The 27877-nt window shown below is 43.0% G+C and overlaps 2 protein-coding genes across 13 annotated transcripts; one reads left to right on the plus strand and one right to left on the minus strand.

Annotated features, from left to right (window-relative positions):
- Positions 1-35: 35 nt before the first annotated feature.
- On the minus strand, positions 36-19697 carry ccdc171 (coiled-coil domain containing 171). Of its 9 annotated transcripts, none has more exons than XM_089124231.1 (24): positions 13528-13683; positions 13252-13311; positions 13002-13131; positions 11937-12087; positions 11684-11825; positions 11287-11477; positions 8445-8591; positions 8291-8362; positions 8048-8208; positions 7371-7635; positions 6498-6588; positions 5798-5868; positions 5581-5670; positions 5313-5492; positions 4561-4728; positions 4332-4487; positions 3429-3882; positions 3169-3341; positions 2162-2287; positions 1747-1932; positions 1148-1293; positions 1016-1088; positions 782-907; positions 36-643 (listed from the first exon to the last, which is right to left on the minus strand). In XM_089124231.1, exons 3-24 carry the CDS (start codon positions 13106-13108, stop codon positions 524-526), a joined length of 3396 nt encoding a protein of 1131 aa, XP_088980357.1. In that variant the 5' UTR covers positions 13109-13131; positions 13252-13311; positions 13528-13683; the 3' UTR covers positions 36-523. The 9 variants fall into 9 exon arrangements, with proteins under 9 accessions (XP_088980357.1, XP_088980355.1, XP_088980358.1 ...); XM_089124229.1 differs by having other exon boundaries at positions 13002-13158; XM_089124232.1 differs by lacking the exons at positions 13252-13311; positions 13528-13683 and adding an exon at positions 19607-19697.
- On the plus strand, positions 14030-27760 carry psip1b (PC4 and SFRS1 interacting protein 1b). 4 transcript variants are annotated; one of them, XM_039652262.2, is made up of 20 exons: positions 14032-14221; positions 14484-14576; positions 14668-14729; positions 15025-15163; positions 15680-16249; positions 16334-16508; positions 16689-16838; positions 18721-18870; positions 19244-19393; positions 19623-19772; positions 20100-20249; positions 20472-20612; positions 21566-21717; positions 24463-24683; positions 25253-25290; positions 25414-25490; positions 25632-25733; positions 25816-25972; positions 26796-26853; positions 26932-27760. In XM_039652262.2, the coding sequence occupies exons 1-20, from the start codon at positions 14204-14206 to the stop codon at positions 26936-26938; spliced, it is 2760 nt and encodes a 919-aa protein (XP_039508196.2). In that variant the 5' UTR covers positions 14032-14203; the 3' UTR covers positions 26939-27760. The 4 variants fall into 4 exon arrangements, with proteins under 4 accessions (XP_039508197.2, XP_039508200.2, XP_039508198.2 ...); XM_039652263.2 differs by lacking the exon at positions 20472-20612 and having other exon boundaries at positions 14030-14221; XM_039652266.2 differs by lacking the exon at positions 20100-20249 and having other exon boundaries at positions 14031-14221.
- Positions 27761-27877: the final 117 nt, after the last annotated feature.

Genomic DNA, 27877 nt, shown 5'->3' on the forward strand with positions numbered 1-27877 from the left:
TTCTAATTATTATGAAGAAAAAAAAATCATAATAATAAGAAGGTAATTGCGACTTTATTGTCAGAGTTGTGAGAAAGGTTCATCTGTGGCACACACACCCGTAACTCTCGATCGCCCGGCAGCGCCACACGCCTGTGTGTGTGTGTGTGTGTGTGTGTGTGTGTGTGTGTGTGTGTGTGTGTGTGTGCGTGTGTGTGTGTGAGAGAGAGGGATCAGCTTCAATAAACCACTGCAGATCTAATAATGTCACTGATAAACATCATCATGTGAAGCTGATGAAGATGAGCTCCTCACACACATCCCATAATCCTCCTCTGCTGACGGCTAGAAGGACGAGAACGATTTGTGTTCACACAGCAAGTACAAAAGCGTTACCAACCTCTGCAGGAGAGAGAGTGTGTGTGTGTGTGTGTAGCAGCAGCAGAGGTTCAGCACTGTGGAGGGCAGGAGTGTATGTGTGTGTGTGTGTGTGTATGTGTGTGTGTGTGTGTGTGTGTGGTTCAGAGGTTCAGCACTGTGGAGGTCAGGAGTGTTCCCTCGGCGGCACACAGCTGGCGTCACACTCGCATGAGGACGACGGCCTCTGAGGGGACATCTTACAGCGGATCAGCTGGAACAGCTCCAGGAAACGCATCACCAGACGCTGCACACACACACACACACACACACACACACAGTTAAACATGTGACTGTAACGACAGTAACATCCGTTACGACTCCCGATTCACGTCCATGTGACCGCTCACGATGTCATGAAGTATACGCTGTGTGGTGTGTGTACCTGGCACGCGTCTCTCTCTGGGTTTCCCATGATGCTCTGCGAGTCTGCCGGCATGAGACACACTCGGGAGAGCTGGAGGAAGAAGTCATCCTGAGACGGGGCGTTTCCGGACAGCAGGACCTTCATCTGAGAGAGAAACACACCGAGGGGCCGTTCAGCCGTGTGTGTGCGTGTGTGCGTGTGTGTGTGCGCGTGTGTGTGTGCGTGTGCGTGTGTGTGTGTGTGAGCTCCTGCCTCTTTCAGACGCTCCTCCACACACTTCATGAAGCTCATCAGAGACTCTTTATTCCTGCAAACACAAAACAACCTGTTGAAGATCATGAGTGTGTGTGTCTTTAAGTGAGTGTGTGTGTGTGTGTGTGTTACTTTTCTGCGGTGTGCAGTGTGTTCTCTGCGCTGATGATGTTGCGCTGCAGCTCCTGGTTGTCCTGCTGTGATTGGCTGAGCCGTTTCCCCAGGGAGCGCAGCGACTGATGCGTCCTCCTCAGCTCCAGCTTAGCGTCCGACAAACTCTGGACACACACACACACACACACACACACACACACACACCTCACTCTCTCACTCCGGCACATCTACATCTAACCCTAACTTTATGAAACCCACATCTGTAGACTGGGTCAGGGGTCACTGGACATGTTTAAGTGTCAGATGGAGCATGATGACTTCAGGCAGCAGAGCAAGCGCTCTTTACATGTCATCAAATCACAACTAGAACAATAAAAGTTACTTTTTGTCAATTTTTGTATAATAGGACACGATGTTACATGGATTAGTTGTTATAAGCTCGATGCAGGTTCTGGGGTTAGCGTCGAATGTTCTTCCACTGTTTGTTTATGAATAAAGCAGTTATTATGAGTTACAAGCCGAACTGGACACTGAGGGGTGTGTGACGGCACATGTTCACAGAGGACACTATTAACACGACTGTATGCAGGAAAGTGTGTGTGTGTGTGTGTGTGTACCTGCACAGCCTGTGCGAGCGTGCGGTCCTTCTCCAGCTCGTCCCCCGTGTGCAGCTCCATGCTGAGGCCCAGTTGCTGCAGCTGAGAGGCCTGGTCGTGCAGGAGAGCCTGAGCGCGGATCTCCCTCTGGAGGGCACAGCTGAGCTCCTCACACACTCGCTCCAGCTGCCGGCGGGGGGCACACGCCTGACACACACACACACACACACACACACACACACACACACACACACACAGCAGAAAGGCATTTGTCTAAATGTACATTCAGTACATTACAATAAATTAATATTATTGTTTATTATTTAATGAATTATTTCTGATCAAATACAATTCCTACAGACGTGTAATTTATTCCTGTGATCAAAGCAGAAGTTTCAGCACTCACAGTGTGTGTGTGTGTGTGTGTCTGACTCACGGTGTGTGTGTCTCTGCCGGTGTGTGTGTGTGTGCGCTCCAGTCTCAGGTTCCTCCGCTCCACCTCCGCTGAATGCAGTCGCTGTGTGAACTCCAGGATGTGCTTCTGAAGAGACGCCATCATCATCTACACACACACACACACACACACACACACACGTTACAGCGACATCTCGAGGGCGGGACCACCTGTCAGCCATCCAATCAACTCCCCACAGACAATCAAGCCCCGCCCACACTCGTTCCTGAAGCGTTTCACTCGTGTACGACACAATCGAGCAGAGAACACTCAACTTCCCCTCATGTAGAGCCATAGACATATACACTAGACGTCACCTTGGGGTTCTAAGCATGTGTCAAACCCGCCGCCATCTTGGAACAGGGGTCTTGTCATAGGAAGTAGCTAGGTAACGCTGCTATCTCTGCCTTTACTTCGAATTCATTGATGGTGGCGGACTTTTGTGCAGCGTATGATGTTCACGGATGAAATCTGAACTAGGAAGAATGTTAAAAAAAAAAAAAAATGTCTTTCTGGAATCAATGATAAATACATGTCTGACCGTTGGAACAAGCGAAAAAAACAAGAAAAATCGCATTCATGATGATTTATGATTTTATTTCCGTTAGAACTGTGTCTGATGCATTAAAGTGGAGGGGCTCCCCTGTTTCTATTGATGCATTCGTTCCAATGAACTGCCGTAGCCAAGGTGACGTCTAGTGTATACGTCTATGATGTAGAGCTATGATCATTCTGATAATCGATTAGTTGCTCGATAATTAATCTAATAGTCTTTATCCTGTAAATGTTAGAAACGTTTTACATGTATATTAATGTCACGCAGCGATGCATTAAACACTTCAATCCTCCACTGTTGGCGTTAACGTCCAGCAGCAGATCTTTCAGCTAAACTCACCGCCGCACAGCGGGCAGACACGACTAATCGCTAACGTTTTTTAGTTATTATTGTGGGTGTCATCGGAGTTGTCGCAGTCGTCTGACGCGGGTACCTTGCTGTTCCAGGAGCTGTGTTTAGTGTTCTGCGCGTGGAGTCCGTCACGCAGTCGCCGTGCCAACGAGTCCTTCCCATAATGCCCTGCGCACTGAGAGTCCACGTCCCAGAGGAGCCGCTCCAACATCTTCCTGCACCCGCTCTGAGCCGCTGACATCACTGCAGCCGAGCCTGGCGGTCACATGATCAGCGGTCGCGATTATTGTATGATACATCTCTAGTTGTAATATCAGTTAAGTGTGTGTGTGTGTTTCTCACTGGTTCTGTTGACGTCCTCCTGGACTTCCCCCACGCACGTGTGCACGAGCTCGATCAGCGCTGCGGACGTGAGCGTCTTCTTCACTCCGTCCTCCTCTTCCTCTCTCACACACACGTGCGGCCCGACGCCCACCGCCACCCTGAACATCACGCCGGAGCCGCGTCCCAGAGCGCGCAGACGCCCGGCCGCTAGCACAGCGATGGCGTAGCGGCGAAACCTGCTGTGACCTTTGACCCCGGGCTCACCGAGCGCCTGCAGAAGCTTCGCGACCTCCGTCTTCATGGCGTCCGCGTCACTCACTCGCTCCAGCAGCACGAGCTTCTGCCACGCTAGCAAACACACCTGCCTCCGCAGCGCGCGCACACACCCCGCGAGCAGCCCGCACGCCACACACAGACGCATCACTTCCTGCCTCTGCTCGGACTGAGCGCGCTCCAGCTGAACACTGAGCTCCTGCAGAGACAGAGTAGGTTAGTATCTCAGCGTTTCTCCCGGTCTCAATATTCCTCATTATAATAATTAATGCGCAGAATAAAGGGGCGGGGCCTGATGGAGTTAGTTAGTAGTGTGTTAAACTGGCGGTTATGGAAAGGGGCGGGACATTTCCCAAACACACTCGAAGACCAATTACAACACACTGCTCCAGCCGACCAATCAGAGCACAGTGTGCTTTCAGGAGGAGGGGCTTCATAGAGACAGGAAGTAAACAGAGCGTTCCTGACAGACTGGGAAGAGAGGAGCCGCAACACTGGAGAATATGAGGAGAATAATCAACATTCAAGCAGGAAAACATGATCTAGTCGAGCCTGAACACATCAGGACTGTGGAGGAGCACAATATGGGCTATGAATGAGGCCACTGATAGAGATGTTAGTTAGAGTACCGAATCAGAGTGTGTGTACCTGTACTTTGAGCTGCAGCTGCTGGTTGAGGTGTGTGTGTCGTGTGTCGAGGTCTTCTCTCAGTTTGACCCATCTCTCCTCTCGTTGCCTCATCTGTGCGCTCACGCTCTCCAGCGCTGCTGATTTCCCCTCACACACACTCTCCAGACACGACACCTGACACACACACACACACACATCAGGACTGCACAACATCTACAGCACACCTTTCCCACAAGCCCCTGCTCACCTTCTGATTGGCTGCGGCGAGGTCAGAGGTCAGCGTGTCCATGTGCTCCTGCACCAGCGCACTAAGCTCCGCCCACGAGAAGCTACCCAGCATGCAGTGCGGCGGGGTCACCAGCACACACCCGGCGAGCATGCGCTGGTAGAGCGTGTGCAGGAACGCCAGCTTCTCCTAAACACAGAAAATATACAATGAACAACAAAAGCAAACAGAAACTAATGGGTCAGGTCAGGTCAGGTCGGGTCGGGTCGGGTCGGGTCAGGTCGAGCACTGTAAAGTGTGTCAGGAAGAGCAAGCACTGAGGGTGAGTGTGTGAAGCCGACAGTGATGTTTTTGTAGCATGATTATAGTTTTTATTAATACCTTTTTTAGTAATTTTGTTGAGTGTTTTTGTCGGTTCCGTTATAGTTCTCTTCTTTTAGTTTCACTAATTTACTATTATAGTTTTATTAATTTATTTTGAATTAGCTTTTATTTTTCATATAACATTTCGTTTAGTGTTTTTGTAATTTTTAGTAGTTTTGTTTAAAAAAAATGTTATTCATTTTTACTTTAGTTTTCATTATTTTAGTATATAAAGTTAAACTAAAATGAGAACTGTTGCCTTAGCAACTAGCTGAGATAAAACGAGCCCATAATACACTACTATTGTATGTATACTGTATATAAAAGTGAATAAAGTCAGTCATATGAGCTCATTTACATTGATATATTCCAGATCATATTGATTTAGTTAGTTGTGTACGCTCTGGTACCTGGCCGTCGCTGTGATGCTGCTGTCGCAGTGTGTTGATCTGTGCGTGTGTGTGTGTGTGTTGTGTTTTCTCCTCCTGGAGCTGCTGAGAGAGTCTGCGCAGTTCCACCGCAGCGTCTGACACACAGGCACGCAGACGCTTGGCTTCTTCATGCACACACACACCGCGAGCCTCACACTCCTGCACACAGACAGAGGAAACACCATCACCTCATGGAGAGCTCACAGAACACACACACACACACACACACACACACACACACACACACCTGGAGCTTCATCTGGAGATCCGAGATCACTTCATCCTTCTGTCTGATCTCACCATCCAGCTTCTGCAGCACGACCACAGACTCCTGCGACTGCACACACACACACACACACACACACACACACACACACACACACACACACACCTTTATCAAAATATGCAGTATAATTTGCATTGGCACAAGATTTGAATCACACTTCTCAGGTGTGTAGGTGTACCTGTGTGCTGTAGTTGTGTAGCGTTCGCTGCAGGATGTCCATCAGAGCAGATGCGTTGTGTTTATATCCTTCTACAACACACACACACACACACACACACACACACACACACACACGGAAATAACAGTGTTAATCAGTGTTGGCAGAAGTTACTTTTAAAAGTAATGTGTTACAATATTCCCCCAGAATAACTAATGAGGTGATGTATTTACTTTCAGGGACAGTTCATTTCCTCATTAAGGATCTCGTTAGTTTTTAACGCATTCAACAACCGAGCCTTAAAACTGCAGTGAACCAAAGACAGTCTCAAAAACACGCTGTGAAATCGCTGGTGTTTCTGACGTCACAAACCACCTTGTAACCAATCAGATCAACGTGTGATCGCCAACCAGTGGATCTCTGAGTGAGGGAGTGAGTGGAGGCGGGGCTCATTTGCATATAGAACCACCCATACTAAATGTGGCAAGGGTGTCGAGTTACATTCAAGATATTTTAAGGCATTTAAATGTGTAATTTTGGAGATTAAACATGAGTTTTAAGGGATACCGTTATTGACTACAGGAAGACTTTAGAACACACCTACTTAACACAAGCGGCGTTATTCACATCGGTTCAGTGTTGATTCATTAGCAGTGGTGTCCGTCATCTGATCTCTGTGTGTGTGTGTGTGTGTGTGTGTGTGTGTGTCTTGTTCACTGACCTGTGTTGTAAGTGTGTGTCGCCCCCTGCTGCTGATACTGGTGTACCACCTGATCAAGATCACTCAGCACACTGTCATACGACGCCTGCACCTAAAACACACACACACACACACACACACACACATAATTTAGCTGGTTGTTATTTGAAAGCATAATACATTAAATCAAATTGCAAAAATGATAAATCAGTCATCAGTTTATAAACATGAGCAGAACTCAGTTCTCAGATCAGTGGATATTGGACTGGTTTTGTCCTTCTGTTGGACTCACACATGAATTATGTTGAATATCTGTTAAATTTAACTCCACAATTAGATAATAGCAGTTTAGCTCAACTAGTGACCAAGCAATGCTTCATGTTGCAAAAAGAGCATTAGCACTTACAGAAAACACACTTCAGCAAAACATCATCAGCTCAAAGTGGAGGAATCATTTCTGGTCTCAAATGTGTGTAAATGGTAGTCACTGTATGAAGAATATTGTGTGTAATATGTCACAGTTTCCTTTATTTTGCTCTCCTCACTTACAGAAGTGAACTACAGTGTCCTGATCACACACTAGTGGAACGTACATTCAAAAGATGTAAACAACACTGGTCCAGAAGCACTTCCTGTTTCAGTTTGGTAACTGTTTTCTTTATTTCATATGTAAACAATACATCTTAAAGATGTTTGTTGAACTTTTTGATTCAGTTTTATATGTTTCTGTTGGTTGTATTTTATCCCAGCTTTTATGTAGTGTTAAAAAACTGAAACAGGAAGTGCTTCTGGACCAGTGTTGTTTACATCTTGTGAAATGGTCTATATCCGGTGTCTGAGTGATGTTTAGTTTGAGTGTATAGTTGTCAGGTGTAGAGACACGCGAGCGTTTACCCGCATGTGTTCCTGTTGTGTCTCTGAACACACTCTCTCCTGCTCCTGCAGTTTGACGGACAGCTTCACTGACTCCGCCCTTTCTTGCTCTAACTGACCAATCAGATCCGCAGACTCCGCCTTCTCATGCTCCAGCTGACTAATCAGATCCGCAGACTCCGCCTTCTCATGCTCCAGCTGACCAATCAGATCCGCAGACTCCGCCTTCTCATGCTCCAGCTGACCAATCAGATCAGTTCTCATGGTCAAGAAGTCCTTTTCCAACCTGAACACATCATCACGAACATAAAAACATAAGATCTCAAACACATATCGCAACACCACAGCGGTCGAAGAGGAGACACTGTTCACACCGCACTATTAGCAGTGCAACGGATCACACAATTCATGCATTTACTATTTTTTGAGCCAAGGGTCGGATCATTTGTCAAATCTGCAATTTGTTAAATTTTGAATTTTTAAAATTGAACATTGTTAAATTTATATATATATATATTTGTATATATTTGGGGGGGGGGGGGGGGTTATAATCTATGTACCGCATCTTTATAATGCTGTTATCCTCAGACACACATTTCAGAAGCTTTAATAATGCAAACTTAAACGCAGTCGTCTTAAGAAGCGGTAAAAATGTCTGGTGTGCTGAATATATTTAAGCCTGGTGTGTTCGGCCTCACTGTGAGAGTTTGTGGCTCAGGTCATGTGATCGGTCTCTCTCGTCAGCGTTCGCTCGCTCCACCTCCCCAAACTTCTGCTTCATGAGCTCTAGACTCGACATGACCTCTGCGTGACCTTTCTTCTCCAGCTCCAGAGCGCCTTCCAGATCTCTCATCCTCATCTGCACACACACACACACACACACACACAGATGAGCGGACTCTGCTCCAGCATGTGCACGCTCATAAACACGCGTGTGTTACCTGGATGATCTCAGAGCTGACTCGCTCCGACTCGACACTCTGCTCCAGAACCTTCGTCCTCTGCAGAGCTGCCTGCACGCACACACACACACACACACACACACCGTGTTTGAGCTACAGAACAGCTCTGACCATCAGCACACCTGAAACTCACCTCCAGATCGCAGCGTAGCTTCTGTTCTCTCTCGGCGCTGCGCTTCAGCTCTGTTGATTGATGTTTCAGTCGCTCTGTGTCTTTCTCTCCGTCTCTCTTCACTCGCTCCACTTCACATTTCAGTTTATAAAGAGTTTCATTCTGTTCCTGTTAACACAAAAACAGACATTCACACTTGGATGGATGGATATATAGAGAGATTAGGGCTGGGCAAAAAAATCGATTTTTCGATTAATCGTTTTTTAAAATGTGTTCGATTCAAAATCGATTCTCAACGGCCGGAATCGATTTTTTCCATATAAAGGGCTCGCGGACGCGGTGCTGCATCTTCTCGTCTCTCTGCACTAGCCAAGCGCTGCAGCTGTCGATACACACACGCGTTCAGGAGTCGGGACATGACGGAATATTCACTTAACAATCGGACCAGCATTGCATCGTAACCTATGATCGTAACTTGGGGTCCCTCAAGGATCAATTCTAGGGCCTCTTTTATTTTTAATTTACATAAATGATATGCCTATGATTTGTACTAAACTTCTCCCAGTTCTATTCGCTGATGATACAAATCTTGTAGCTTCGCACCATGACTTCAATATACTAATAAAAATGGTTAACGAGGAACTATCATATATCATGGAATGGTTTCAATCGAACAAACTTACTCTCAATATAAAAAAATGCAACTTTATGATTTTTTGTAATACTCACAAACATTACCCTATTGAATTATCTAAGATCTACATTAATAATACACAAATCGAATTGGTTCAACATACCAGATTTTTAGGAGTCATTATTGATAGTGGTCTTAATTGGTCTAATCATATTAATTTTGTTTCTAAGAGGTCAGCTAAAATGTTGGGTATATTGAGGAGGGTTTGTCCTTTGGTTCATTCCTCAGCATTTTTAACCTTATATTATAGTTTTTTGTTTCCATTTATTAATTATTGCAACATTGTTTGGGCAGCTACATATCCTACCCACCTTAATAAATTATTAGTTATACAGAAAAAGTATCTTAGATTTATTTCCCATTCAAACAGATATGCACCTTCGGTCCCTCTTTTTAATAAATTTAAAGTTCTCCCTATTGATAAGGTAAATATTTATCAAACATGCTTACTTATGCATAAGTTTATTTATAGGAAACAAGATCTACCAGACTCTTTCCAGAATTTGTTTATTCCTATCTCACATGTTCATTCATTGCACACTAGACATAGCAATAATAACTTAGTCTTACCAATCGCACGTACCACAAGACACCAATTTAATATTTCTTTTAGAGGTCCTAAGCTTTGGAGTGAGTTAAGTCCATCGTTGCAATCAATGTCCTCTTATTCAGCTTTTATAAAGCATTTGAAGAGTGTACTATCGCTAGCTTGATGCCTTTTATGTTGTAGTTTTTATTTATTTTATTATTATTATATATATATATATAATATAATATATTATATTTTCCTCGCTTTTCTTTTCTAAGCACATTTGTTTGTATTGAATTGCTTTCTATCATTTGTTGTTTATTTTTATTTTTCATCTTTTGTTTTGTGTGTTCTGTTTTTTGTTGTTGTTCTTCTTTTTTCTTCTGTGATGCTTAGTCTGCATATCTCGTGAGTTAATAGGAATAGGAGTGGAACTCTGTACAAGCCTAGTCTGGCTTCGTTCCCTCCTAGCATTGTTCTGTACTTGTACTAAACGTGCTAAACAAATAAACTAAACTAAACTAAACTAAACTAACTAACGTTTATCATTTTCACGTCTTTTTGAGTTTTACAAGCAATGTTAAACCATCCCGTGCTCGCGCACTCTCAGAGATGTCTTTCACTGCGTGCACAGTAACGTTACAGCCTAAATCTGCCTCACAAACAGCTCGCCAGAAACAAAAGTTTTATCTCTGGATTATATCACTTTAACAGTTAAAACACGCGACATTATGTCAAAACTCTGGTCTTGGTGAGTAACCTCGTAAAGACAGTCGGTAATGTCTTAAATTAGCATTAAACGGGTGTGACAGAAAGTTAATGAAACAGTAATGGATTCGCACACTAGTTCTTAAAGTGAACGCAGCCATTTGTGTCAGTCATTAATTCTGTTGTCATAACAACAGAATATAGTATTAATTGTAAGCAATCAGAATTAATAGCCTTTTTATTTAATTCAGTCTGGACTAAAAAGACTATCCAGTGTTATTTTACATTGGATTACTTTATTCAGTTTCTGTAGTATTTCTGACATACCCAAAAAAACTACCCCAAAATGTCTCTTAATTTGTGTCTTTATTCTATTGTATTTATTTGTGCTACTTTTTTCAATTTAATTCAAAGATTGAAATCAAGCTTCCATACATAAACTCTTAAAACAAAAATAAACAAAAAATTACATTACCATTTAGGTAAGATAAATGTAAAAAAAAAAAAAAAGTCCAAATATTTATATATTTATTTATCTTTATCTATCTTAAACATAAAATAACATGATACTGTTTGATCAAGCTGTGCGACTGTTCTGACTGTTTTTGCATATTGCATCAAAATCCTGTTTATTCTCTGTATGCATTTAGTGTACCTAAAATAAAAAGAGTTTTATATACAGGTTTCTGGCTCTTAATTTCCTTGTATTAATTAACCACTAGTAAACTTATGTCCACTGTTCTTTTTTATAAATATAGGATTTATATTACATCTTCATTATAGTCGAATCGAGAATCAAATCAGGAATCGAAATCGAAAATTGAATCGAGAATCGAAATCGAATCGAACTGAGAGCTTGTGAATCGAAATCGAATCGAAATTGAAATGTAAATCGATACCCAGCCCTAGGAGAGATATATAGATGGACAGACCTGTATGAGTGTGTCTAGGTGTGTCTTCTCGGCCTGCAGCAGCTCGTGTTCAGCAGCTGAGCTCAGCATCAGACGGTCCCTCTCGCGCAGCTCCGCCTGGAGGCCCTGCAGTTCGTCCTCACGCGCCTGCTGTGTTATCTCTAAAGATCTCTGTAGATCTGACACTCTCTGGCGCAGCTCTGAGCTGAGGACTGCACACACACACACACACACACAGTCAGTGGCATACTGTCAACTTTGATCTGTTTTTAAACACACTCAGCAGAAGCACTTCAGAATATGCAGGTTATAGACGTATAGCAATATTTATTTGGTCTCCTAAATTGCTATATAATCAAAGTTAACCAAGTTTTGTACAAATTTAAAGTTAAAGCCATACTCTCTCACACACACTCACCCTCCAGCCTGGTGTTGTGTGTCCTCAGCTCCTCAGTGTCTCTCTTCACCACGGTGAGCTCGTACTCCAGGTTCTGCCGCTGTGCTTCTCCTCGCTCCACCAGCGCTCGCAACCGGGCCGCCTGAGCCTCGTACCGCGACACCTGCGACACACACACATCACATGACTCGAGCATCACATGCCCCCATGATCACGTGTTTACTTATTAAATGCTTTGAATAAAAGCCTCTGGCAAAAGCATGACCAGAAGCACCTCTTGATTGTGTTTGGAGCAGCAGTCCAGCTTGTCTCTCTGCAGCTGGTTAATCCTCCACCTCAGCTCAGCAGCGAGAGTGAAGTCCTCATCGGTGTCTCTCTCCCCGACCCGTCTCTCTCTCTGCAGGCCGTCAACCGGCTCTCTGAGCCTGCACACACACACGTATGTCAATGACATCAGTCATGTATGTATGATGCAAGTCAAAATTATGACATTCTGGCCTGGTTTCACAGACGGGGCTCAGATTAAGCCTTATTTCAATAAGGACGTTTAAGTAGCTTTAAGAAATGTGCCCTAGGAAAACACAGAATCTGGAGGTTAAACATTTTAAGACATGCTTTCAGTTAAAACAGCTCAAACATGCATTTTAGTGTAGACTAGATTGAGGAAAGACGAAATTGTGACATATTCAAAGTCGAAACCTCTGACAAAAAGTCAAAATTATGACAACAAATATCTAAATTATGAAAGAAAGTCCCAATTATGACATACCAAGGCAAAATTATGATTTATGAGGTCAATATAAATACAAAAAATCACGGCATTAAAAAGTCAAAATCATGGCACAAGTCTAAATTATGAGAAAAAAATAAAATATAATTATGACAAAACGTTAAAAAAACGTACAAAAAATTAAAAGTATGACAAAAAGTCAAAATGATGATTTTATCATGACATAAAAGTCCAAATTATGATATTAAAAAGTCCAAATGATTGCAAAAATTCTAATTATGACAGTCAAAATAATGACCATACTAAATCAAAAAGAAAACAAAAAGTTGAAATTGTGACATAAAAAGTCAAATTACTTAAAAAGTCATAGTTCTGACTTTTCATTATTTAAAGTAAAAAATTGTAACAAAACAAAAATGAAATTATGACCAAAAAGTCAAAATTGTGACATACTACGTCATAATTATGGCATTAAAAGTCAAAATGATGACATGAAAGGTCAAATCACTAAAAAAGTCATATTTTTTACATTTCATGTCATAATTATAATCAACCAACACGTGTGTGTGTTGTGAATGTTCCAGGTCAGATGTGAAGTGTGTTGTGGACCTGCGGATCTCCTCCTGTGGGTTCTGTGCGGTGCGGGCCGGGTGAGAAGAGGAGGGAACCGGGCCGCGCTTGGGCCGAAGCCGGGCCGAGGGCAAGCCGGAGGGCATGAGGTCAACCGGTCCTCACACTGCTGACACACACACAGGAGATATACAGTCTGGTTCACAAACACAGAGAAGGAGAAACATGACATCAGAACATTATAACCCGTTTAGATGTGCATTTACACTGCAGACAATGCTTTTCTTACTCAGTATTTTTGTCTTGTTTCCAATCCAGTCGAAATTGCATTTGGAACTCGATATTTGGACTGGAAACAAGACAAAAATACAAAGTAAGAAAATCATTTTTTGCAGTATACATGGACAAAGACTAGTTTATATACACGTAATTAATCAACACGCCAAAGTAGCGCATGACTAATACACAATAAAGTTCTGCGAAAACTAAATCAAATTCACGTGTTTGTTTCTAATACGCGATAAACGGTCAATTCACAATAACATGAGTAAAAGTAAAGACCAACCCAGCATTAACAGGCTTGTGTGCGCGTTTATTATTAAATATTGCAGTAAAACGTCATTCGAATGTATAAATCCGTGTCGTTGTAAACACTCCTCAGCGTCCGTTCGAATCCGACGCCATGTTTCCTCCTCCTCCTCCTCACCATGACAACAACGATAAACGAAAAACACCGCGAAATTTCATCAAACCACGTGTCACTCGCGGCTCACTTTTAATTTATACATATGTGTTTTTATGTTGTTAAATGATTAAATAAAGCGTTAAGATATTATAAACAACTTAATTTTTTTACCGCTTCCTAACACTCTTTAACGGCTTCTGTTGACAAACAATCACGTGCTTTTGTTTTTCCATCCGCGAAAATAATTTTAAATTACTGCGTAGTTAAATACAACACAAACTATTTAGTAATTATTCTTAACATTGAGAAGAAATCAATGTCATGAATTATATTAAGAATACATTTGAACCCAAACCTCCCTCTCTCTCTGTGTAATGGTACATTCCTCAGTTATTGAGGCGGACTGATCTATTCCACCGGTGCTGAGGGGAGACGCTCTCTCTCGCAAGTCTTCATGTCCTTTCATTCATCGCGTGATAATATTTTTAATAGCTACTGTATTTTCCGTTTGTTTTTAAATCAAAGTGTTAGTAAAATATTCCCTGAGTAGGTAGATATGCAGAAGGGAGTAAAGGTGAGGTCATATACTAACAATGGGCGTGTGTTAGCCTAAGCTAGCTAAACACGGCTATCATTTTATTTAACTTCATAGTCGATAGCAATGAAATGATGGTAAAATCAAAATAGTGTTTTACAAAGGCAACCTCACGGCTAATTTAATGCATGTAAGATGTGTCTCTGCTGGTAAAGTGTTTTGTTTAACGTTATTGTTTAGATGTGTTGAAGACACATGATGAGGAGTGTTATTTGTATTCATTTGTATTTTGTTTTCTCAGATGAAGATTACATCTGATCAGAACACCGATGATTTTATTCCAGGCGATATAGTGTTTGCTAAGATGAAGGGTTATCCTTTCTGGCCCGCCAGAGTGAGTTTATATACAGCAGATATAAGGCATATATCATCGCATATAATGTTAAATCGGACTGTTTATGTGTTGTTGTTGTTTTGTCACTCAGATTGGTGAAGGAAAAGCCCCAAGAAACAAGATCCCCATCTTCTTTTATGGAACACACTCCACGTAAGTGAACTCGAGTCAAACACACTCGCACAGCCTTCATTAAACCAAAGGTTTGCAATGCAATGTACAACTGTCCGTGTAATACCCAGTGTGATATAGAGAAACTCGAATTATAATGCGGAAATATATATCTAATCTATGTATATAATGATTAATCTTAACATGTTTATAAGACCACCTAACAATGAGAACACAAAGTTGGATTAACAGTAGATCACACAAGCTTATGGGTACGTATATTTTTAGTCATTGTTAGTTGATGTTTAGTATTAACTAGCATTGCACTCTCTTCCAGAACATTTCTCTTCCCCAGAGACATCGCCCCCTACTGGCCAAACAAAGAGAAGTACGGCCGGCCCATCAAACGGGGCGGGTTCGAGGAGGGCATGTGGGAGATCGAGAACGACCCGGGCGTGGGCCTCAGAGGTCAAAAGGTCAGTGTTGTTTGCTGTTAATTAAAGGAGAACTCCGGTGCAAAAATGAACCTTTGGTCTAATAACACTTTGGTACCTAGTCGACCGTTCTCTGTTTACATGTTACACTTTTTTTTTATTCGATTATTATTAAAACTTTTTATATTCGATTATCATGAAAACAGATCTCAGAGAACGGTTGACTCTGGGCCAATGTGTTATTAGACCAAAGGTTAATTTTGCGCCAGAGTTGTCCTTTAAGGCATGATAAATATAATGATAAAGATATCTTTCTGAAAATTGTTCTAAATGGACAGAATAGCAGAGTCCACACCACAATTACGCTAATATAGTTATAGTTATCGTCCGCTTGTGTGGATGCTAATATAGTTATAGTTATCAACCGCTGCTGTGGACGCTAGTTATCGTTTTAGTTATCGTCTGCTGGTGAGGGTGGTAATACGTTTATCGTTTTGTTTATCGGTGTGAACAGCCTTTAGAAAAGACTGTAATGCATGGGCTTTGTGTTCCTGACAGAAAGCAGCGCTGGTGAAACGACTGTCAGAGAGTCGACAGAGGCTGAAAGACAGAAAGAAGAAAGCGAAAAATCAGAGCGAAGAAAAAACCAAGACTGGATCCCGTAACGATTCGGTGGCGAAGGCCAATTCGTCGCCACTGAAAGCAGCTACGCCGCGCAGCAGAGAAACTCAAAGCAAAGCCAAGTCTGAAACTGTCAAGCCGACGGATGATAAAACGCCACTGAAAGCAGCGACACCGCGCAGCAGAGAAACTCAAGGCAAAGCCAAGTCTGAATCTGCCAAGTCGACGGATGATAAAACAACCGCAACCAGGTTGACGCGCTCCAAATATTCAACGGCAAAGATCGTCACGCGCGACAAAAGACGAACGAAGGAAGTCGCGCCTGCGAGGAGAGGGACGTCGCTCAAGACAGTCGCGGCAGGGAGGAGGATGTTGCCATTCAGGAAGAACGTTTTAGCGAGACGAGCCATTGTGGCAAAGACACTTTCCGCTCGCAGGAAACGCGTACTGAATAGAAAAATCATTTCAACGGCAAAGAAACGGATGGATGCTAACAATCGTCAAAAGGTTTGTGCGACGCCATTCTCCATCACATCTGAACCTGGTTTATGAGTTGCTAATGTTGTGTGTGTTGTGTTTGAAATCATTCAGCCCTTGAGGATTACGCGCTCTACTGCAGATCTGACTGAGACCACCGATGACATCACTGCCGCGCCGGTCAGGCCGCTCACTCTGAGACGCAAACGCTCGCTAACGAACTCTGATGTGAAGGAAGACATGCCCACTCTTCCTGTAATGAACAGCGCCGCCCCCTCCGGCCCAGCAGGTGATCTGAAGTCTTGCTAACAATGTGCTAAAATGTGTTAGTAATATGCTAAATTATGTTAGCAACAAGATCAAAACATGTTCGCAAAATGCTAAATAATGCTAAAACATGTTAATGATGGGTTAAAATATGTTAGAAGATGTTAAAATATTTTATTGACTTTCATGCGCTTTACTACAGATCTGACGAAGACCACCGATGACATCACTGCCGCGCCGGTCAGGCTGCCTACTCTGAAACGCAAACGCTCGCTAACGAACTCCGATGGGAAGGAAGACACGCCCACTTCTCTTCCAGTAACGAGCAGGGCCGCCCCCTCCGGCCCAGCAGGTGATCTGTGCCAAGTCATGCTAGCAACATGTTAAAACTTGATAGCAATGTTTTAAATCATGTTAGCAGCATGCTAACACATTTTGAATCATGCTAGCAACATGTTAAAAGTGTGTCAAACCATGTTAGAAACATGTTAACACAAGCTTAATCATGTTAGCAACATGCTAGCAACGTAGTAAGACAGGCGAGCAATATGCTAATTCATGTTCGAAATATACCAGCAATGTGATAAATCATGTTAGCAACATGTTTAAACATGTTAGTTCATTTTAGAGACATATTAGCAACGAACTAAATTATGCAAGCAACATGTTAAAACATGCTAACAATATTAGTGATGGGAAGTCCGGTTCTTTTCCGCGAACCGGTTCTTTCGGACAGTTCGTTTTAATGAACCGGTTCAAAAAACCGGTTCACCAGTTCTTTTACGTCATCACGTAATGACGTCAATTCTATCATCCCGGCGGATAAAAATACTTCAAATTAAAGGCATTTGTAATCACAACTTCAGTTAAATAATAGTATGCATTGTCATAATCATCTTGGATAAGTTTCTTACATTTACATTTTGAAAACGAACCCTGCTGCAGCCTAGGCGATGTGCTAACGCGGATGTTTTACATGTTTTAAATATATAAAATGCATAAATGGTCTTCATCATTTTATTTGTTATTAAATAAACTTACATTTCGCCGATTCGCCCTCTCATTTAAGTCCTGGGTTCACCCGTACTACTGCGTGCTCATGTATCAGCACAGGATCAGCCGGCCGAAAGAAAGTTCTGTTCAGAGACGGTGCTATCACGCATGCGCAGTATCTCCAGCTCATCGGTTCTCCGTATCGAACGTGTCCGAAAGAAACAGTTCTCGGTTCTGTACTAGTGATTCAAGAACTGCAACAACCAGTTCTCGACTCGAGAACCATAGCTGTGTGCTGAGCTGAAACCTGAATATACAGTCGACAAAACTAAAAAATCGATGCATGTCTGTCTCCAATATAGCCTTCTGTAGCCTATACAGTATACATCATGTTTATAATGTGTTAACATAACGAATTAAACATATATGTTTAATTCTTTATGTTAACACATTATTTACTAAGCAGTGCACCAAACCTTGGCAAGAGTTTACATCAATGATTTATATTGTTACTTAGAAATTAAATGAGCTGTTCCTGAAAATATTATTTTAGTATAATAAATGTTTAGTAGTTAAACAGTTTCAGAATCCAATCATTATTTCCAATCGTTAAAATAATACAGTGATACAGTAATGTGATAAACATGTTTCCAAAATGTTTTATTTTGTTACACTTACTGATATGTTCAACTAAAGACATGGAAACGTACATTTCGTCCCTCAGAAAAAAAATGCACGCATGCTCAGCTCATCAACTCATCAGTTCTCAATATGTCGAACGTGTCCGAAAGAAACAGTTCTCGGTTCTGTACTGGTTATCCGACCGCTGTACCTGTATGTTCGGTAGTACACGCATGCGCAGTATCAGCTGCTCCTGCTCATCGCTTCTCTCAGCACCAACATATGTCTCCGTTCAGTGAACTTTTTGAGTTACTGAATAAAATGTACTAATGGATATTGGTTTATTTAGATTCGGAGGGACTGTCAGGCATGTCTGAAAGTGAGTAACTTTAGTAACTTGTGGTTTACCGCTGACGCAAGACGCGAACTGTTTCGAACGATTCAGTCCGATTTAGTGTACTGGTTCGACCGGTTCACTAAAAAGAACCGGTTCAAAAGAACGATTCGTTCACGAACCGGCCATCACTAAACAATATGTTAAAACAAGTTAAAAATGTGTGAATATGTTGTGTTAAAACATTTTATTGACTTTCATAAACTTCTTATGCGCTCTACTGCAGATCTTACGGAGATCACCGATGACATCACTGCCGCGCCGGTCAAGCCGCCCGCTCTGAGACGCAAACGCTCGCTAACAGTCTCTGATGTGAAGGGAGACACGCCCACTTCTCTTCCAGTGACGAGCAGCGCTACCCCCTCCGGCCCAGCAGGTGATCTGTGCTAAGTCATGCTAGCAACATGTTAAAACTTGTTAGCAATGTTTTAAATCACCTTAGCAACATGCTAAACACTTAGTTTATCAGGCGAGCAATATGCTAATTCACGTTAGAAACATACCAGCAAAGTGTCAAATCATGTTAGAAATGTATTAAAACATTCTAACAATGTTAAATCATGCTTGGCGCGTTAGTAAGGTACTAAATCATGCAAGCAACATGTTAACACTATGCTAAATCATGCTAGAAACATGTCTGCGATGTGCTAAAACATGTTACCAACGTGTAGCATAAAATATGCTTGCAACATTTTATTGACTCCTCTTTACAGAGTAAAATCTTTACATTTTCATGCGCTCTACTGCAGATCTGACCGAGACCACCGATGACATCACTGCCGCGCTGGTCAGTCCGCCCACTCTGAGACGCAAACGTTCGCAAACGAACTCTGATGGGAAGGAAGACACGCCCACTTCTCTTCCTGTAACGAGCAGTGCCGCCCCCTCCGGCCCAGCAGGTGATCTGAAGTCTTGCTAACAATGTGCTAAAATGTGTTTTAGCAATATGCTAAATCATACTAGCAACATGTTAAAATGTGTTAAATCATATTAGCAACATGTTAACAAAATGCTAAATTATGCTTAAATTATACTTATGAACGATGTGTTAGAATATGTTAGAACATGTTTAAATATATTTTTTTAATAACTTCAAACTTTCATAAACTTACATGCGCTGTACTGCAGATCTGACGGAGACCACCGATGACATCACTGCCGCGGCGGTCAGTCCGCCCACTCTGAGAAGCAAACGCTCACTACCGAATGCTGAGGTGAAGGAAGACACGCCCACTTCTCTTCCTGTAACGAGCAGCGCCGCCCCCTCCGGCCCAGCAGGTGATCTGAAGTCTTGTTAACAATGTGCTAAAATGTGTTAGCAATATGCTAAATCATGCTAGCAATTTGTGAAATACTATTAGAAACACACCAGCAACGTGTTAAAACATGTTAGCAATATGTGAAATAATGTTAGTAACAATAAAACCTTTAAAAATGTTAAATCATGTTAGAGACATGTTGGCAATAGACTAAATCATGTAAGAAACATGTTAAAACATGTTAACAAAATGCTAAATTATGCAAAAAATGTTAACGATGTGTTAAAATATGTTAAACATGTTAAAATATTTCATTGACTTCAAACTTTCATGCACTCATCTGCAGACCTGACCGAGACCACCGATGACATCACTGCTGCGGCGGTCAGTCCGCCCACTCTGAGAAGCAAACGCTCACTAACGAACTCTGATGGGAAGGAAGACACGCCCACTTCTCTTCCCGTAACGAGCAGCGCCGCCCCCTCCGGCCCAGCAGGTGATCTGAAGTCTTGCTAACAATGTGTTAGTAATATGCTAAATCATGCTAGCAACATGTTAAATTGTGTTAAATCATAATAGCAACATGCTAGCAGTGTAGTAAATCAGGCAAACAATATGTGAAATAATGTTAGAAACATACCAGCAACGTGTTAAATCATGCTAGCAACATGTTAGCAATATGTGAAATAATGTTAAACTTTCATGTACTCTTCTGCAGATCTGACCGAGACCACAGATGACGTCACTGCCGCGGCGGTCAAGCCGCCCACTCTGAGACGCAAACGCTCGCTAACGAACTCTGACGGGAAGGAAGACACGCCCACTTCTCTTCCAGTGACGAGCAGCGCCGGCCCAGCAGGTGATCTGAAGTCTTGCTTTCAGTGACAGAAATCTTTTTACGGTTTGTCCACGGAGCCTTAAATTCTTACAAATGTTTTACATTCGTTAATGTAAAAATAAGGCTAGAAACATGAATCGGGTTAGCAACATGCTAAATCATGCTAGCAACATGTCGAAACGTGTTACCAATGTGCTCGATGATTTTCAAGCATTTTATTGACCGAGATAAAATCTTCAAATTTAAGCCAACCTCAATGCTAAAAAGTCTTAAAATGCTGATTCGAGATTAAGATTTAATTTCTTGCTTTTCCATAATTGTAAAATCAGTCTAAAGCAGAAGTGAATTAAGACAGAAATATATTGCTCTTGTTATATTATTATTTGTATTCCAAAATATACATTTTATTATTATAATTTTTTATTTTTTTTTATTAAATCTTATTGAATTGGTAAACCCCCATTTTTAACTCTTTCCTCGCCAGTGTCTTTTTTTTAAATGTTCGCAGTCAGCGGCAGCATATTTGCTCATGACCTCAACTTGCTATATATCAAAAGAAACCTAATTGTATTCTGGCTTCATGGATTCTGTGTTAATCAACACCTGAATGTGTGTGTGTCAACATTAGGGACTCTTTCAGAAGATGCGTAGTAGCGCCCCCTACAGTATAACACTGAGAACACACATGGCTGGAAAATTCATTCATTGGTGATGAAAGAGTTAATCATTCCTGGTCTTATTTTGTGAGTTATTTTAAAGCTGCAGTGTGAAAGAAGCGCTTTACATTAACACAATTATATTATTATGCACATGTTCCAATTCATATTCTTGCCTTATCCAGATTTTTCTATGAAATCGGTTTTATTTTTTTCCCATAGAATAGTAAAGGAAAAGTCGTGTATGTCGTTTCATGTTTTCATTATAATCTTAGATGGTCATAAGCATAAAGAGCGTCTAACCTGATGAATCGACAGGCTCAAAGAGGAAGCGGCTCCCGGAAGACCCGGAGAAGAGCGAGGTGAAGAAGAGGAGCGTGCCGGATGAGGCCGAGCAGAGACGGGATAACCCCGCGGAGACCAGGAGCGGCGTCCTGAAGCCGGAGCAGGGGACGCCCAGAGACCAGGAGGTGAGCGGCTCCGCCCCCACTGAGCAGTTTAACCATCGCAGAGTGAACGATTATCCTTTAGACGTGTTTTGTCTTGCCAATTTACACAGTCATTTTAAATGTAGAAGAAGAGGCGAAAATCAGGGCACAGCCACACACACACACACACACACACACACACACACACACACACACACACACACACACACACACACACGTGTTCTCGGTTCTGTCGCGAGTGAGCAGTGCAGATGAAGCCGGATGTGTGTCGGTGTATTCGCTCTTAGGCCATGTGTCCACCAAAGCGTTTTTCCACGCGCCTGGCGTATGTTTTCAGTGGGAGCGCTGCTTTTTTTAAACGCCATGAGCGTACCGAGGCGCTGAGCGTTCTTTTTTTCACGCTGAAGCGCCGAGCGCCCAGCGTTTTTACTGGTCTCTGGGAGTTGAAAAATGTTCAACTTTGGATAAAACGCAGCGCTCATCACTGTCACTTTTTACCCAGCTGTCCAATCACAGTGGAGGAGGGGCGGGACTAATACCCAGTGTTGTTTTTGGCAGCCGTTTTAGTCTTAGTCTTTTGGACGAAAAATGCTTTTAAGTTTTAGTCACATTTTAGTCACTTATAAACTTAATAGTTTTAGTCAAGTTTTAGTCAACGAAAACACCAAAAGGTTTTAGTCAAGTTTAATCAATTTTAGTAAAAAAAAAAGTAGTCTTTAACAAATTAATTTAGTTTAAAAGTAGTGGAAATGGGCTTAGGTTTGACAGATTTAGCAAGTGTTGCACATCATAAAAAACAAGCTAACCTTACAACCTTTGCATAATAAACGTTGAGCAACTAGAACATTGTACACAGATAAAGTGGTAACAGTGGAATCACTGTTTTACTCCAAAAAAGCCAAGCATATAAAAAAACATTCTTACTTTGGCAATTGTGGCTTTATTTGATAAATTGCTAAAGTTCAAACATTATGTAAACACAAACATTATGTATATATGTTTGATAACCCAGTCTATCTTTAACTTGTGCAAACTGCAAAGTTGCAAACATTCTGAAACAAAATAATAAAATAAATATCTAATACTGAGGTGCATTGAACAAAGAATGTATACTTGAATATAAAGTATGAAACAAACATGACACTTGGAGTGTGTTGAACATAAAAATGAATAATAATAATAATAATTCATCACATTTATATAGCGCCTTTCTGGACACTCAAAGCGCTTCACATAGAGGGGGGAAACTCCTCAACCACCACCAGTGTGCAGCTCCACCTGGATGATGATGCGACGGCAGCCATAGTGCGCCAGAACGCTCACCACACACCAGCTTACTGGTGGAGAGGAGACAGTGATGAAGCCAATTGGTATATATGGGGATGATTAGGAGGCCATGATGGACAGAGGCCACTGGGCAGATTTGTCCAGGATGCCGGGGTTACACCGCTACTCTTTCCAAAGACATCCTGGGATATTTAATGACCACAGAGAGTCAGGACCTCGGTTTAACGTCTCATCCGAAGCACGGTGCTCTTTGACAGTATAGTATCCCCATTACTGTACTGGGGCGTTAGGACCCACACAGACCACAGGGTGAGCGCCCCCTGCTGGCCTCACTAACACCTCTTCCAGCAGCAACCTGGCTTTCTCAGAAGGTCTCCCATCCAGGTACTGACCCGGCTCAGCCCTGCTTAGCTTCAGTAGGCAACCAGTCTTGGGCTACAGGGTGATATGGCTGCTGGCAAATAAGACAATCCCTGAATAAACACTGTATTTGGTCTTGGTTAGTTGGGTATTTTACACTTAAAGCCCTGTTTTAAGATCGTTTCTGATGAAATAGAACGGTTAAGATTGAAATTTGGACAAATGCTGTTGTCCCGAGAATTTTAGGTTTGTGTGTTAGCACCCACACAATCATTCATAAAACGCATTAAACATTAGTTTACAAAGACGTCAAACTCACCGAGTTCACTGATATGCTCACACAAACATCGCTGCAAAATATGCTTTCCGACAGGTTTTATCCTAGTTTTTGTCCGACTCTATTGACTTGACTTGGTAATTAAACCCTGTGTTGTTGTTGTGTGGGATCTGGCGGCCGGTGTTGGGCGCACGCGATAGGAAACGGCAGCATTGCTGATACTTATTTTTAGCTCCATACAGACCGATTTCACACAAAACAGGCAATAATTACATGCATTGTGAACGTCAGACTTATCATTTTCGTTCCGTCTCGTCAACGAAAACTTGAAAACGTCTCGTCATGTTTTAGTCACCTCAGAGCTATTTTTAGCTAGTCATCGTCGCGTTATCGTCATAAAAAAACGGTGCGTTAACGAAATCATTTCGTTATCGTCATCACTGACGAAAACATCACTGCTAATACCACACCGACCAACTGTCAACATTCAAACTGCTGCGGATATTCAGTATCATAGCAACGAAACGTCTCAACGAAAAAAACGCTGCGCTGCCGAAACGCTCTCAAGCGCCCAAAGCACGGCGTCTTCAGCAGAGCGTCTGCCGTTTTCAGCTGGATAAAAACACTTTGGTGGACACGCGGCCTTAAAGTGACGTCAGCCTCACACCCCCACTGTTGTCTGTCGTTAATGTTTATAAAACAACAAAATCTGCTTTAACAACGATACAACTATATTTAACTTCTACTTAAATGATCCGATCCGTGAATTTTGTGAACCTTTGACCACTATTTATGAGGAACCGATCCGGATCTGACGTCTCTGTGTGTGTGTGTGTGTGTAGAGGAGCAAGATCCTGGCGGAGAAGAGGCAGAGCGTGCTGAAGTCCCTGCAGGGGTTGGTCACGTCCACCAGGGGCAAGACTCAGTCCGGCGGCGAACAGCAGGAGCCTCAGAAGCGGCCCGAGAGGAGCCGAGGCGTGCGGAGCGAGAACCGGCTGAGAGCGGCCGAGGGCGAGAGGAGAGAGCCGGAGCAGAGCCGAGGGCGAGAGCGCAGGAGCACTGAGTGAGTCAGGAGTCCCGTCTGGGTTCTCTGTGTCATCATCTCCACAGGGTGATCAGGGTCAGGGGACTGCTAAGCCCATAACTACACAGAATAGAGTTTAATTCTCCTGTTAACCAGGGAGCGATTTGTGGAAAAAAACGGGGCGGATGTTTTGAAATTGTGGCGTTTGCACTGACGGTTCACATTACAGTGTTTCTCCATATCAGCCTCTGCTGAACCAGTGAAACCATCAGCGTAGACACGGTTTTGCTGCTGCTCTTACAGTAATCACGGTAACGTCACGTCGCGATGCATTACAGTAGCACACTTTAAAATAAAACTGACTTTAATCAAACCACGGATCCGTCTCAACACTGAACACTCGCGGGGGATCAAAAACACTGACCTTTCAACTATACCACGATTAAAGGAGCCTTCTCATGCTAGTCAGAGGCTCTTTCTGCGACGGCGCGGTTAAACTCTGATTAACAGGAAGAAGAGGCTTTTATTGCACCACGTCTGGTTTGGACACTCTTCTAGTAATGAGCATATATCACATATACGAGTTAACGGAGTGTGTGTCTCTACAGGCAGCAGAACTACACCAGCAGAGAGGAAGAGCACAACGGTGAGAGAGCGAGAGTGATAGATTGAGTGATAGATTGAGTGAGTGAGTAGATCTTTAACTGTGTGTGTGTGTGTGTGTGAGAGAGAGAGTGTATATCTCTAACTGTGTGTGTGTGTGTTTCAGCTTCTCTGTCCGTCACAGATTCTTTGCTCTACCGGCTGCACGGTGACATCAGAATCTCAATGACGCTCGACAATCCAGTATGACCCTCTTTCATATCATTGATATACGAATCATTTTATTTTAGGATTTAGTTTGCTTATGTGTTCAGTCCGTATTTACTGGATGCATCGTGTATAACATCATGTATAACGGTCTCTCTCTCTCTCTGTCTCTCTCAGGATGTGAGTAAGTGTCTCTCGGCCCTGGATGAGTTGAGCACCGTCCCTGTCTCGTCTCGAAACATCCAGAACCACAGCGAGCTCATCGACACGCTCAGAAAGGTGAACTCTTGCTCCTCATCCGTTGATGCTAGTCCTAGTTCAGTCGTAACGCGTGTGTGTGTTTGTGTGTGTGTTCCGTCAGATGCGCTGGTTTCGTGGCAGCGAGGCGATCATGTTTAAAGCGTCCATGCTGTACCATCGCTTCAAGAACATCTACCTCATCGGAGACGCGGACGAGACCCTGAGTCAGGAGTACATCGACTCGCTGCAGGAGGAGAGAGAGCGGGGCGAGCGAGCAGGTGATGACCGCCACTCGCGTCTCTGGGGTTGCTAGCGTTGGGGATTTGTTTAAATTTGATCGATTCCAATAAGGTAAAAAAAGTACCCGGATGTTCATTTCACTGGAAACTCGGCTTAACGCTGTTTACTTCGTGTCTCTATGAAGCCCCTCCCCCTGAAAAGCACACTGTTCTCTGATTGGTCAGCTGGAACAGTGTGTTGTGATGAAATGTCGCGCCCCTTTCCATAACCGCCAGTTTCAACCATTGACTGTAAAAAAAAAAACGCGTGTAGTGTGTGTGAAAGTGGGCGGAGCCATCTTGGCAGCATCACTCCCGGATAAACGATGTGAGGCTAGGCGGATTAGCTGAGGTGACGTAACGCTAACACTAGCAGACAAACAGCTAGTAGAGACATCAGCGGCAATCCACCTGTCACTCAAGAGGCCACGCCCTTAATTATGCACAACTTTAAGGCTAAATATAATTTAAACGGATGAGTTATAAAAAATATTCACCCCCTCACAGTCGTCATGAAGGGCAACATTAGTGATATAGACCAAAACCACTTTTAACACCGAACTGTGAACATGTTTATTTCCGCTGTTAAAGTCGGGCGTTTTAACATGAGTGAGTCTCTTCTGCAGCGCCTCTAGTGGCCAGTGGAGGAACTGCAGGTTAACTCGCTCAGTGTTGATTCAAGAGAGAGACAGGAAGGTTGCCACTTAGTTAAACACACTACTAACTAACTCAACCAGGCCCCGCCCCTTTATTCTGCGCATTAATTATTATAATGAGGAATATCTGAAGGCTTATACTAATAACTGCGTCTCTATGTCTTCAGTTATCAGTCCGACGGCCGTCTGCGAAGACACTCAAACCACTGGACTCGTGCCTCACAGGTATGACATCATCATGACATCACTAACCTATACCAGAGCCGTGTGTGTGTGTCTGACGGATCTGTGCTCTGTTCTCAGGAGCTGACCCGAGGAATCGCCCGCCGACTGTTTTTAACCTTCTTATTCCCGAGAGAGAGAGAGAGAGAGAGTTTTATCGGACCGCCGTTGCAGTTATTTATTAGCGCTGAGATGAAGAGTGTTTCGTCTCGTGTGAATCACACGTCCCCCTCGCCGTCAGTGTTTCAGGAAATCCTCTCGCTGCTGCTTTTAGATCTTTTACTTCACGTGTCATAGATTAACCCGGTGGACGAGCGCCGTTCTGAGAGAGAGAGACACTAATAAACGCGTGTCTAACTCGTCAGCTTTCACTTCTCACGGGGATCTCTGATCTGGTGAAATCCTAATGGTCCAGATTTATACGCCTTTCACAGAGCATTAACACACACACACACACACACACAAAGACTTTCCCTGTGTCGACATCCTCGTGACTCTACAGCGAGCGCTGGTCGAGCGAGATCCGCCGGCGCCACTGAAGCGCTGTCTGAACAACGGCTCCATCTGCTGGAGAGTTCAACACTTCTGTTCTGTTTGTACGGTGTGAAACGCAAGCATTAAGATGTTCAATAGTGTGTGTGTGTGTGTGTACACAAGGCAGCTATACCATCATCATCATTAGTGTACAGTAACACTGGGCTTGTTCACACACACACACTGATCTGGTCTGAATCCGGTGCTAACGTGGCAGACGCTGCCTTTACCCCGTGTGTGTGTGTGTGTGTGTGTAAACATGTAGCCGTCACACACACTCGCGCTCCTAGATTTGTATTATAAAGCACTTGCATGTGCTTCTTGTGTTGATGTTACAGTCAGTATGATCTTGATCACATTAAACTGATCTGCAATACGTGTGTGTGTGTGTGTGTGTGTGTGTGTGCCGTGTGTGTTCTGAGCATCTGATGCCCTGAGTGCCATCTTAATTTATGATCAGAAACTCTGCACGTTTGGTTTTTACACAAAATTG

This window comes from Pimephales promelas, chromosome 20 (genome assembly GCF_988280905.1).
Source record: "Pimephales promelas chromosome 20, fPimPro1.hap1.1, whole genome shotgun sequence".
NCBI lineage: Eukaryota > Metazoa > Chordata > Actinopteri > Cypriniformes > Leuciscidae > Pimephales > Pimephales promelas.

Bases quoted from the DNA above. Each gene is read 5' to 3' on its own strand.
- psip1b (XM_039652262.2), top strand. The intron at 15,164-15,679 runs GTCAGTGTTGTT...TGTTCCTGACAG, and splicing joins TGGGCCTCAGAGGTCAAAAG to AAAGCAGCGCTGGTGAAACG. The intron at 16,250-16,333 runs GTTTGTGCGACG...GAAATCATTCAG, and splicing joins ATGCTAACAATCGTCAAAAG to CCCTTGAGGATTACGCGCTC.
- ccdc171 (XM_089124232.1), bottom strand. From the start codon at position 13,108: ATGCCCTCCGGCTTGCCCTCGGCCCGGCTTCGGCCCAAGCGCGGCCCG. The intron at 11,478-11,683 runs GTGAGTGTGTGT...GTGTGTGTGCAG, and splicing joins ACACAACACCAGGCTGGAGG to TCCTCAGCTCAGAGCTGCGC. The intron at 3,342-3,428 runs GTGAGAAACACA...TGTGACCGCCAG, and splicing joins GGAGGACGTCAACAGAACCA to GCTCGGCTGCAGTGATGTCA.